The sequence below is a fragment of the Sceloporus undulatus genome, unplaced genomic scaffold (genome assembly GCF_019175285.1).
Source record: "Sceloporus undulatus isolate JIND9_A2432 ecotype Alabama unplaced genomic scaffold, SceUnd_v1.1 scaffold_18, whole genome shotgun sequence".
In the NCBI taxonomy this organism is placed as follows: domain Eukaryota; kingdom Metazoa; phylum Chordata; class Lepidosauria; order Squamata; family Phrynosomatidae; genus Sceloporus; species Sceloporus undulatus.
The window spans coordinates 514,467-527,224 of NW_024802940.1; the positions used below are offsets into that span (position 1 = coordinate 514,467).

Below are 12,758 nucleotides of genomic sequence, written 5' to 3' on the forward strand. Positions count from 1 at the left end.
CCATACCAATGCATATTGTATGCTTTTATTATTAAAAGATAAGATTATATTGAGCTGAATTTTATGCTGGAGAGTTTGGAATCCAACCGATAGTACTGTATAAATCAAATATATTATGCAAAGGTGAAACATAGCTTTGCATTTGGAACAGTAGGATCATAGATGTTTATTCTGGCCTCTGTGTCTTCATTACGGTACCCTATGTTGAAAAATTAAAAAATAATGCTGTGTCTTTCCCCAAAACATTTATAAAAATATTGGGTGTAATTCATTGACTTTTTTCAGACAGATGAGATTATTTGACTTTATTTCAAATATTAATAAGAAAGGTTTCATACAACCAGTAACTTTACCCTTTCTTCTTTTTATAGAAACCATAGCCCATTAATGAGTTTTGGAGCCAGCTTTGTGAGTTTTTTGGTGAGTACAAAATACTCTTGTGATAAAATGGCACTTCACAAACAACATGATATATATATGTGATTGAAAACATACATTTTGTTTTGTAATGTCACTGTTTATAAAAGGGTACTTCAGATTTGTTTCCCCCCTGCAAAATGCCTATACTGTACATCCAACATCTCAGATCATATAAAATAATGTTTTTATGGTCACAATTCCAAATTTTAGGCCTGATTCACATGTCAAAATGCATTTCTTCAAACCATAGTTTTAGATTCCTCAGGTATTTTGGTTTTTGGGTTGAGATGCTGGGTATCGTTTGCAGATTACGAGAAAATGATGAAGACACAGCTGGAAGAACTGGCTCATAATTACTGATTGTGGGTTCTGTTTTTCTCCCTTAATAAAAGTTTGCAGACAGCAGAGGCATGCAGGGGTACGAGTCTCACCAGCTGACAGCGGGGCAGGGGGAAACACACCACTGCTCCCCAAACATCTGCGTTTGGGCAGAAATGGGCTTTGGCATTCATCTGCATCCCTTTAACACACTGAAACTCAGCGGAAGAGATGATAGACTGAGGAGGGAGCTGACTTGTTTTCAGCTGCTCCAGAGACTAGGACTCGGAGCAATGGATGCAAGCTACAGGAAAAGAGATTCCACCTCAACATTAGGAAGAACTTCCTGACAGTAAGGGCTGTTTGACAGTGGAACACACTCCCTCGGAGTGTAGTGGAGTCTCCTTCCTTAGAGGTCTTTAAGCAGAGGCTGGATGGCCATCTGTTGGGGATGCTTTGATTGAGTTCCTGCATGGCAGGGGGTTGGACTGGATGTCCCTTGTGGTCTCTTCCAACTTTATGATTCTATGATTCTCTATGACTGGGGTGAGCCTCATGGGCAGAGAAAGGAGGTCCCAGTTACTGTTGTTTTTTAAAAAAATATTTTTAAATTGTTAATGTTTAATTTTTTAAAAAAAAATTACTTTAAAAACATTTAACCAAATTTCACTTTAATCATATGAAGCTGTGTACATGTAAATACATTTAGGCTGTCTATTAGTCTACTGTAATTACAAGGGCAATTTTAAACTTGTTAAATTTTAAGCTACTACCTCTTCCTGTCTGCTGAATGAAACCAGGAGCAGCAGCATAGCTCCAGCTTTCCAACCAAGTCCTGGCAATGATTAAAAAACTTAAGTAGGGTCCCAAATATCAAAGCTCTTTTTTGCCTCCATTTCTCCCCTGCCCTGCCACCACATGCTCATCCCCACCATACTCCTAAAGGCCACTGGTTCCATGTGAAGTCAAAGGCATTCATAGCTGGCATCCATAGTTTTTTGTGGGTTTTTAGGGCTATGTGACCGTGTTCTATAAGAATTTATTCCTGACATTTGGCCTGCATCCGTGCCTGGTATCTTCAGAGAATGGTGGCATGGAGGTGTGTGTGGTATATATACTTTGTGACCTTTGGTTGAGATGAAGGGATTTACATGTTAATCTGTTTGTTGGTCTGTTGGTGAATGGCAAGGTCTCGGGATGGGAGGATATGCGGGGAGGATTTGTGTCTAATTAGTGATCCATTGTCAGCTGAAAAAGCCCTTGATCCAGGGTGATGCTCATATGCATGTGCTGAGTCTTGATCTTGCTGTTTTTCAAAACTGGTAGCCAAATTTTGTTTACTTTCAAGGATTCTTCTTTTCTGTTGAAGTTGTTTAGGAGTTTGTGGATTTCTGTGGCTTCCCTGTGCATTCTCACCTGATAGTTGTTGGCATGGCCCAGAATTTCAGTACAGTATTTTCAAATAGCATTTTATGCCCAGGATGATTGATAATGTGTTCTGCTACTGCTATTTTTCTGGCTATCCCAATTTACGGTGTGTCTTGTGTTTCTTGATTCACATTTCAACACTGCTTTTGGTGGTCCCTACGTAGACTTGTCTACAGCGGCACAGTATGCGGTAAACTCCTATGGCAGTGAGGGGGTCTCTCTTGTCCTTTGCTGAGCACAGCATTTGCTGGATTTTCTTGGTCAGTCTATAGATCATTTGGAAGTTGTGTTTCCTCATCAGTTTCCCTATTCTGTGTGTGACTACTTTGATGTATGGTAAAGATACCTTCCCTTTGGGTGGTTGTTTTTTTCCTTCACTCCTGTGGTTTTTTTCCCCCTGGGTCTGGCAGCTCTTCTGATGTCTGAGCTGGAGTAACCATTAGCCTGTAGAGTCCAGGGTTCATCTACCAGGAAGTGGGGTTCACAGATCCTTTTTACTTGGTCTACTAGTGTTTTTATTTTCCTCCCTTTTGTCCTGGGTGATGGTTGCAGTTCTTGTGTAGGTATTTAGGTGGAATCACTTTTCCTGTAGCTTGCATCAATTGCTCCGGGTTCTATTCTCTGGGGCAGCGGAAAACAAGCTTGCTCCATCATTAGTATGACACCCCTTCAAATACTTAAACAGGGCTATCATATTGCCTCTTAACTGTCTGTTTTCCAGGCTAAACATTAATTACACTCCTTCCAGTTCCTTGGGGCATGAATTCCAGGGAGAGAATAATTCCCAGTTTTATTCATCTTTTGGGGGAGCACCTGGTGATGTCTGTCCTTTTCCTACTAATGGCCCCATATCTGTACCATCATTGAAATTCTCACACCACAGTTTGATTATGTGGGTCTTGCTATTTGTCTTTTTTTTTAAAGCACTGGCTAGTGTTTTTAAGTATGTGTTTAAAAATAAGCATTCTCGGGCATGTTCATTCAGTAACCTGTTCCACATTGTTGTTGTTGATGTTGTTGTTGTATGCCTTCAAGTCATTTCTGACTTATGACTACCCTATTATGGGGTTTTCATGGCAAGTTTCTTCAGAGGGGGTTTGCCATGGCCATCCCCTGAGGGATCCTAGATGGTGTGACTTGCCCAAGTTCACCCAGTGGGTTTCATGACCAAGCTGGGATTTAGACCCAGGTCTCCAGAGTACTAGTCCAATGCTCAAAGTGCTATGCCATGCCATGCTAGCTCGCATTGGTACCACACTGTCATGATGTAATAGTTTGAGTGTTGGACTAGGACTCTGGGAGAACATGATTCAAATCTCTGCTTGACCCTGGAAACCTACTGTGTGATCTTTGGTAAGCCCTCTGAACAAATATTTTCAAGAAAGCCCTGTGATAGGTTTGCTTTGGGTTCACTGTAAGTGAGAAATGACATGAAGCATCCCACCACCACCATCACCATCTTCGTAAGATGTGGGAAAAAATTAAGCAAACAGACAATGGCAGAGGAAAGGTTTATTAGTAGCTAGTAGCTATTTCCTATAATAGTGACTAAGTGGAGCAGCAGTGTATCAGGCAGTAGTTCTCTGACTACTAGATTCTGGGACAAACAGTATAGTAATATATTATATCAGTGACCTTCTTGTGAGCCTTAAAAGGCATCCGAGTAACATGATGGACCTTGGTCTTATCTACCAGGTCAGGTTCTATTGAATGCAGTAATGGTTAATGCAGGGGTAGGCAACCTTTTTGAGTCGGGGGCCGGGTTGGTGTCCCTCAGGCGACTGGGGGGGCCAAAGCCGGGGGTGGAGCTTCAACCCTCCGGGGCGGCCACGTGCGGGGGTGAGCTTCCACCCTCCTGGCAGGCCTCCGGGGGTGGAGCTTCCCCCTCGGGGCGGGGCTGTGGGCCGGGGCGGAGCTTCCTCAGCTCCGGGCCAGGCCTCCCCATCTTTGCTGGCCCTGACGGGGCCCCAGGCCCCGTCAGAGACCGGCAAAAAACCTGGTGGGGGCCGCCAGCGCTAGGGGCCCCAGCGACGGCACGGTCCTCACAGAGTCCCCCTCCGCCTCGAGCCCTCCTGAGGGCCACCAGGATGGCAAGGCCCCAGGAGGCCCCCTGCCGCCCTCAGAGCGCTCCTGGTGGCCCAGGAGGCAGCGGGCCCCCATAGGCCTCCTGGCCCTGGAGCCCCGGGAGGGCACCGGAGGGCAGGGCCCCCAGGAGGCCCCCTGCCGCCTCGAGCCTCCTGAGGCCCAGGTGGCAGGGCCCCAGGGGCCCGCCCCTCGGAGCCCCAGAGGCCCCAGGGCGCAGCGGGCCCCCAGAGGCCCCCTGCCGCCCTCGTGATCCTGCCCGGGAGGCCCCTAGGCACGCCTAACTGCCGCCGCTCCCATAACATCTTTTTCGCCGCTTGGTGCCACCATTTTGGGCGGCTGCCCAGAGCCCCCAAAGGCCCGCTATGGGCACCGCCATTTTTCCGCGCCAAAGTGGCTTCGCCCAGAGTGGCGAAAAGCGTACGGCGCTGCCCACGGCGCAGCAGCAACGCAGCCAGGGCCAGGCTGCAGGGGGCCGCCGCAGCCGAATCCGCCCCGTGCCGGAGGTTGCCGACCCCTGGGTTAATGTCTCAGTATTAAAGGTTGGAATATAACTACCATAATTTTAGAAAATGCATTTAAAATGTGAAGTTGAAGGCTTTCATGGTTGGAATTCATAATTTTTGTGGGGTTTTTGGGCTATGTGGCTGTGTTCTGGAAGAGTTTATTCCTGATGTTTTGCCAGCATCTGTGGCTGGTATCTATGCCACCCACAGATGCTGGCGAAACATCAAGAATAAACTCATCCAGAACACAGCCACATAGCCCAAAACCCCCACAAAAAGCTGTGCCTTTAAATTATTTCTCAGTTATCAAGAGATTGTGGTCCTCTCAAGTTGCTCTGTTTATGGACAGTGGAATGGACCACCTTAGAAGGAGTAGTCCCTCATTTTGGATTCGTTTGTTTTTTAAACAGAGTTTGGATGGCCATCTGACAGGAATGCATTAGCTGTAGTTTCCTGCATTGTAGAGTCAGATTGGATGATGTTTGAGGTCCCTTCCAGTTCAATGGCTTTGTTACTCTCTATGCTAAGATGTTGTGTGGATTAGCTCATGGGATCTTGATATTAAACCAGTTGTACTGGCTGCCACAGCCTTTCCAAACCCAGTTGAGGGTGCATGTTTTAGTCTTTAAAGTCTTGTATTTTTGTATGTTTTGTTTATTTTGTATGCCATTTTAGAATAATTCCATCCTTAAGTATACACTAAAGATAAATCTCTCCCTTCCTGTCTCTGGAATCAGAGGCTACCGCCCATGTCATTTTCATAGCTCAAAATGTGGGCATGTCTAAGAATTGCCTTTGCAAATTGTTGCAATGAAGACACTGTGTCAGTTGCATTAGAAATAACTGAATTGTAGTTAATGTTGTACTAAGTAATATGGTAGCCAACTGATTAATGTGGTAAAATACAACATGCAGCTGTTTAATATGAAAAAGCTGGTTCATTATTTCATTTCTAATGGCTTATGGTAAGGCTATTGGTCATTATTTTACACATCAGAACTACTGACAGTGGGTAATGTTTGTTCTTAATTTAGGATGCCACCAATAATCAATGATCATATGAAGTAGCCAATTATCTGCAAAGAGTCATACCACAACAAATGGCATAGGACCTTTAATGTGTTATATACAGTTGTTTCATGTCTGCTGTCAAAACAGTAATGAGTTTTGTGACTCTTGACACAATGTATAAGCGTATGTGTAGTCGTCTGTCTTTTCTTTCAGTGAAGTCTCACCAGAATTTGAGTCTCATAGAGAAATAACTTGTGTTAATAAATCCCAGTTCCAAGTTATATTTGTTGAAATGTTCTTCTGCTTGTGTATTTTTCTAAACATCAAAGTCTGCATGCATTCTAGAATTGTAAACTAAAATTTCAAGAGAAAGTCTTAATGATGTGCCTATTCTTTTGGATCTCTCCTCTTGCTTTTGGGAAACTTAATAGGATTTCACCCTTCCAACTTCACTTATCCGAGTTAGATTTCGGAACCAGTGTAATATCCTAGCACAGGTTCATTCTCTGCTTTGTTGCTGCTCTAAATATAGTTGCACTGCTTTGCATGCCTTTGTCATTCAAAAATTACATTAGAAAAAGCATTGGATTTTTTTCCCTATGTGACAGTGGGGATTAAATTATTGAAATGCAAAGGAAATTCTGGCCATCTGATAGCTTGACACTGAGATGTGTAAATCAGTATGGGGAGATACTAGTGTGTGATAGCGTGTGATAGTATTACCTTGAAGAATCTGTACAGATACTGCCATGGTCTGTAACAGTAAGTGGATGAGAATTTACATAACAGAATTCTCTTAATACGTCATGACAGCAATTTCAATTCAGCTGTATAAGAAGCATCCATTTATGTTACGAGAAAGGGAGACAAGGAATTAAGTAATAATTTTTGCTTTTTATTTTCTTGACACTTAATAAATTGCACGTCTCATATTTATGAAATGAACAGGCAGTTCCACTTGTATTTAAACTTTCTGGGCTGTACTGTAAAACAGTTTGATTTATTTTATTATGGGTGTGTTCAGAGGCTGTTCAGCAGGGTGTTTAGGGAACACATGTCTGCTGGGGATTATAATCCAGGTTTTGCTGAAGTGCAAGATGTTAAAAGAGTTCTATATGAACGTTGACAGGCCATCGGAAGTGAAAGCTAAATATGAATATTCTGTGTATAGACTTGGCATGCTGCTGCATGTTCATGGTATGTTGAAAATCAGTACATACTATTATGTGAGTTGTACCTGAAGAGGACAAGGGTCCAAAACACACTGCAAGAATAATTTGAGACCACTATAATTACTCTGGCTAGTGCTAGAGAATCTTGGGAATTGTAGTTTGTTGTGACACCAGCACTCTCTGACAGAGAAGGCTAAGTCTCTCCAGTTTCCAGAATTCCCTAGCATTGAGCCAGGGCAGTTAAAGTGGTCTCAAACTGGATTATTTCTACAGTGTGTTTTGAACCTAAATTATCCTAACAGATTGTGTTTCATATCCTGGAATTTAAAAAGAGCATGCAAAGTACAGTAAAATATATTCCACTATATATGAAATTTATAGTGGATATTTTACTTTGCACTTTCTTTTTAAATTCCTGGATATGGGGCACAATCTGTTAGGTTACCTTTGTTCTCCTCAGGTACAACTGACATAACAATATCTTCTACTGTATATGAAGTTTAGGGCCTAAATGACCTACAGGCACCAGGTCTTGTCTGATTTTAGAAACTAACAGGGTCAGCCCTGGTTAGTACTTGGATAGGAGACCACCAATGAATACTAGGTGCTGTAAGCTGTATTTTAGAGAAAACAACTGGCAGAACCACCTCTGAGTGATTGCCTAAGAAAACTCAGTGAAATTCATGGGGTTGCCATAAGTCAGCAGTGAACGTGAAGGAACATATACACACACATATAAAGTTTAAAAGTTAAGTTCTTCAAACACTGTGGTCATATTTTCACAGTCCCAGAAATGAATTGTTTTCTGATGCCAGCCAGTGTAGTATTCGACCACATAGTAGGCATAGGCAGCTCTTTTTGAACTGAAGGAACATGGTTGAGCAGGTAGATGCCATGTATCCAAAGTCTGTGAAGTGAGGGCAAGGGGCATGCACTTTTACTTTGCTTAATTTCTTATTTCATTGAATACTCTTAAGTCATATGTGGTTGTTATGTGAGTCTGACTTTTTGTGAATCTTTCATATGGTTTTCTTGGAAAGATTTATTCAGAGGAAGTTTGGCATTACCTTCCTCTGAGGCTGAGAGAGTGTGATTTGCCCAAGGTCACCCAGTGGGTTTCTACAACAGAACAGGGATTCTCAGAGTCTTAGTCCAATAGACTAACAACTATATGATGCTGGGTCCACCCTTTAGTGCCCACTTAACCTTTTAAGCTATATTTTACTGTCATTTTTACTACACTTGTTTTAATTTTATTTTCCTTCGCTGAATTTCACAATATATTACAGTGTGTGTATATGTGCCTTCAAGTCACCTATTGACTTATGGTGACCCCTTGAATTTCATAGGGTTTTCTTAAGCAAGAAATACTCAGAGGTGATTTTCTCAGTTCCTTCCTATAGTACCACTTCCTAACTCTTACAGAAGGTACTCAAACATTTAATAGGTTTACATAATTCTGTCATGACCTGGAGCAGCTACCTAGAGCTATTCTAAGGTTGGAAGCATTCTGGCCTCCACACTTAGATGCAGGAGGGCTTGCATACTTCTCTGAGTAATATTTTTGGAGTAGGAGAAAAGGAGATGGTAGATAAGAAAAGGAAGCTGTGGAGGTGCAGGAACAGCCTAAGTAAGGCCTACCTGGTAAGCAAACCTTTAGCTAGCTAGGGGACAATTTGGTGGCACTTTAGTGGCACAGGGCATAGAAGGCATCAGAAAAGGCCTCCAGGGAATCTGTGTAGTCTATGAATTGTATATACGCTTTGGTAGTTGAGGAAAAAATATCACTTCCTAATAAATCTCCTTAATGGCTGTTTATCCAATATTGAAAGCTTTGTTGGGATTATTATACAATTGAGCAAATTGTGAATATTTTAATTCTATTTACAGTTGGACTTTCATATCCACAGATTCAACCATTCATAGTTTGAGAACAATTTTAAAAATCCATTGACAATTAATTTTGCCATTTTATAAAAGGGACACCATTTTACTATGCCATTATATATAATGGGACTTGAGCATCCACAGGTTTTGGTGTCCACAGTGGATCCTAGAACCAAACCCCAATGGATAACAAGGGTCAATTATATCTCGCATTTTACACATGAACATGTTAGATGTCATATAATAGTCAAGATGCTAATCTCCAGGAGCCTGTACCAATCCTGTATTCTTCAAGTATGTGAAACTATAACTGCAGTTATTTCCAGTCAGCATGGCCAAGGTGTAAAATGTACAGCCAGGAAATAATTACAGTACTCTAACAGGTTTCATTTTTTGTCTTCAGATGCCATCAGATATGAATTTAGACATTCTAAATGTAGAAAGTAAGAACATGTGATTCATTTGATTTGCCTTAGTAGTACTTAACTGTTGAAACCTTTAACACAAATGAATCTTATATTATTGAACAATACTTAAATATAAGCATTCCAGATTTATGATTATGGGGCACTGTTTTACTGCGATCTCAGCACTTTCATCAGGTATGTAATGATTAGTAGAAAATCTTCAGTTAATTGTATTCTGTTTTTCCTTTGGGAAGCCTTTATCCTACTGCCCTTCTGCACTGCCATGTTCAGTGCATGACAGTAAATATTGCATGCCTTAGTTCCCAGGTTAACTCTTTTGTCTGTGACTTTTAAATGCCCTGCTTTCATGTGGGATAGCTATTTCTTAAACAGTTAGCATATTTCAAGTTATAAAGCAGTTATATAACATTCTCAGTTCTGATTTAGATTAGCCTGTGAAACTGTAATTCAATAACTGTTTCTTTTTTATGTTTTAACAGAATGCCATGATGACCTTTGAAGAAGAAAAAATGCAGTTGGCATGTGATGACTTAAAAGCCACTGAAAAACTATGTGAAAGTGAAGAAATAGGTGTTATAGAAACAATAAAAAATAAAATTAAGAAAAATGTAAGTGTAGCATCACTTATGTATATATGAATGTGTCCTGTACCATTATGGCAACTGCGGTCCTGTACAAACGGGCAGGAAGGGGCGGTGAAATGCCGCTCCTTTCTGTCCCAGATCGGTGCCACGGCAAGTGCACGCCATGGTACCAATCTGGCTTCCTCACAGCCAAAAAGGAGACAGAAAAACTGGCTCCTTTTTGTGCCTCTGAAGAAGTTCCATAGCAGATGCCAGGTGGCTTGATCACATTCCTTTGGCACAGTCCTGTTTGGGCACTGCACCAAAGGGATATCATCAAAGCATGCACCATCTGAACGGGTACACACAAAGATGGCACCTGGGCAGTATGGGGAAAGCTTTGAGCATGTGGATGCTCAGCCCTCACCCCGCCCACAGACTGGCGCTTTTCACCTGTCTGTGCTGGGCCTGCTTTTCTAGACAGTCTTAGTCTTGCAACAATCCTGTAATAATCCTGTAGAGATAAAAGAATGATTATTCCAGGACCACCTACTAACTCTTATGGCTGAATGATGTCTTGAAGCTTGGTCCAAGTACCATATAGGCTCATCATGGCCCATTGGTTGCCTGTGGGCCTCTACTTGGCTTTGAAGTTTGGCTACTCTTCCTAATCAAGCACCAAAATGCAACATATGAATTACAGTACAGTAGACTCTTGGTATCTGCTGGGGGTTCCAGGATGCCCTGTGGATACCATAATTCATGGATGCTTAAGTTCCATTATATATAATGGGTTAGCAAAATGGTGTCACTTGTATAAAATACCAAAATCAAATTTAAAAAAAAATCAAGTTATGGATAGTTGAATTTGTGGTTGCAGAATTTGTGGATAGAGTGGGCTGAATATTTCTACTTAATAATAGTAGTATGTTGCTGTTTTAGGTGGTAAAAGTTGATGACGTTTCCATTTCACTTAGCACCACCACTGTGTACAATTAGTTGGCATGTTTGCACTGTTAAATTGATAGGATTAATTTTGGCTAGTAATCTAGTTGAAGTATTCCATTGATGCTGTTTATCTTTGCTAGCTCAATGGAACTAATGCAGTATGCTGCATCATGTATAAATTATTTAAGCTCTGGCTCCCTCTGAGAACATCCTGCATTATTAATGCTGAGTGTATAAAGTCTGGGCAACGTGTCTCGTTTCACTATTCCATGTATTTTCTAGTGGGAATGTGAGGAAAGGGTCTTTATTTTTTGTTCTCATTGTGCAGCTTCATGCTACAAATTAGCTGTAGCAGAGTCCCAATTTAAACAGCCTCCATGGCTGAGATTATTATATTTTTGCCAAGGACAGAAACATCCTCTGTTGTTTGAAAAAAGAAGAGTTGATATACTTCTTTGTTTTATTTTATTTTTATAATTGTTTTTGTAAAATGTGTGTGGGGGTGAGTACTAATCTAATCCATTCCTTTAACTGTATAACTTCTGGGCTGTAGCATGAATCGTGCACACTGTGGTTGCCTTTCTGGCCCACAGCCTTCTCCAGCAGGCCTTGCCACTTTTTCTCTTAGCACTGTGTTTATCCCTTATTACTGGTATTTCCCTGCTCAGAAATGAAGAAAGACAGCCTGTGCTGTGCAGAAAAATCCTGCTGGTATCTCTGATCAGTGATCACAGATCAGAGGGCGTTTAAAAACATTTCAAATTTAATGCTTCTACATTTTAGTGAGTTGGATGGATATTTAAACTTCTGAGTAGGCATGTATAGAACTGAGCTGCATTTTTCATGGTGAATGTTGTTGCCCATGGGCTTACTGCTGAGTAGACATGCATAAAACTGAAGTAAGTTTAGATTCTTTTGATTTTACATATGGCAGTTACATAATAGAAAGTTGTGTACTGTACTGCACTGACTAAAATATGAAGAAAACTTGGATTTTGTTCAAAATGGTGGTCTGTTCTACTACCAATATTCCCTCCTTCACAGCTATTCCAATATTTCTGTGGAATGGCAGACTGATATCAAGTAAGTTTCAAAATCCATAATGAGAGACATGGCTTATATAGTTTCTTTGTGTATTCATCCTGACCAATGGCCTGCAGTTAGAAATGTGAAACTCTCTCCCCTTAGGAAAGAGAAGACAGAACATGTGGGTTCTGTCAGGTAGATCACTACCATGATGCACTTACAAGTGAACACTAAACACAAGTTTTGGTAACATATGAAGATGTAAAAAAAAATGGCAGTTTCCAAATGAGATATAGTTTTGAGCCATTTAGTATGAAATTTTCATTAGAACTTCTTTTTGGGTCTTTGTTCAACATCCACATGGAGGTCTGTTAGCCAAACTTACAAAGCTAAGTTTAGCATGTGCTCACTTTTCATGAATTGTAATCAAGGGGGAATGGCTCTCACCTTCCCATACTGAGATCTGTTTTGATCACCACAGAAGGTGCTAGAGCTTTGGTTGGAATAGGGGTAGTCTTTTAATTGTTATTAATATTATATTAATATTTCTTCTTGTTCATGTTTTCTGAAGTTGACTAGAACTATCTCATTACAAATGAACACACATTACCTATGTCAGGAGAATTTAAGACTCGTGTGGCATTTCGTCTTTTCATTTATGGTTCTCAAACAGGTTGATGGTCGAAAGGCTGCCCCTTCCATGATTGATCGACTGCAGAGGCAGATCATTGTAGCAGATTGTCAGGTTTACCTTGCTGTCCTCTCCTTTGTAAAACAAGAATTGTCAGGTGAGCTGTGATTTCCAGTATTAACGAGACTGCATTTTTTCAGGTATTTGGTTGAAAGTTTTTTACTTGCCGTTCCCCAGGTTCTTCCTTCTCTTTTATGGAAGAAAGTACCAAATCTTGTCCAACTTGACTTGCTTATGATTGACGGCCTACAGTTCCTGTAACTTCCTTAGTCAGCTTG

The 12,758-nt window shown here is 41.2% G+C and overlaps 1 protein-coding gene across 2 annotated transcripts in view; it reads left to right on the top strand.

Annotated features, from left to right (window-relative positions):
- LOC121917437 (tetratricopeptide repeat protein 39C) overlaps positions 1–12,758 on the top strand; it is a 66,991-nt gene that overhangs the window by 26,835 nt on the left and 27,398 nt on the right. Inside the window, exons 2-4 of one of the 2 annotated variants that reach the window (XM_042443402.1) lie at positions 372–420; positions 9,732–9,860; positions 12,463–12,577. In XM_042443402.1, coding sequence (XP_042299336.1) covers positions 372–420; positions 9,732–9,860; positions 12,463–12,577 — 293 coding nt within the window. The remainder of the gene's footprint in view (positions 1–371; positions 421–9,731; positions 9,861–12,462; positions 12,578–12,758) is intronic. The other variant, XM_042443403.1, reaches the window with a different exon arrangement.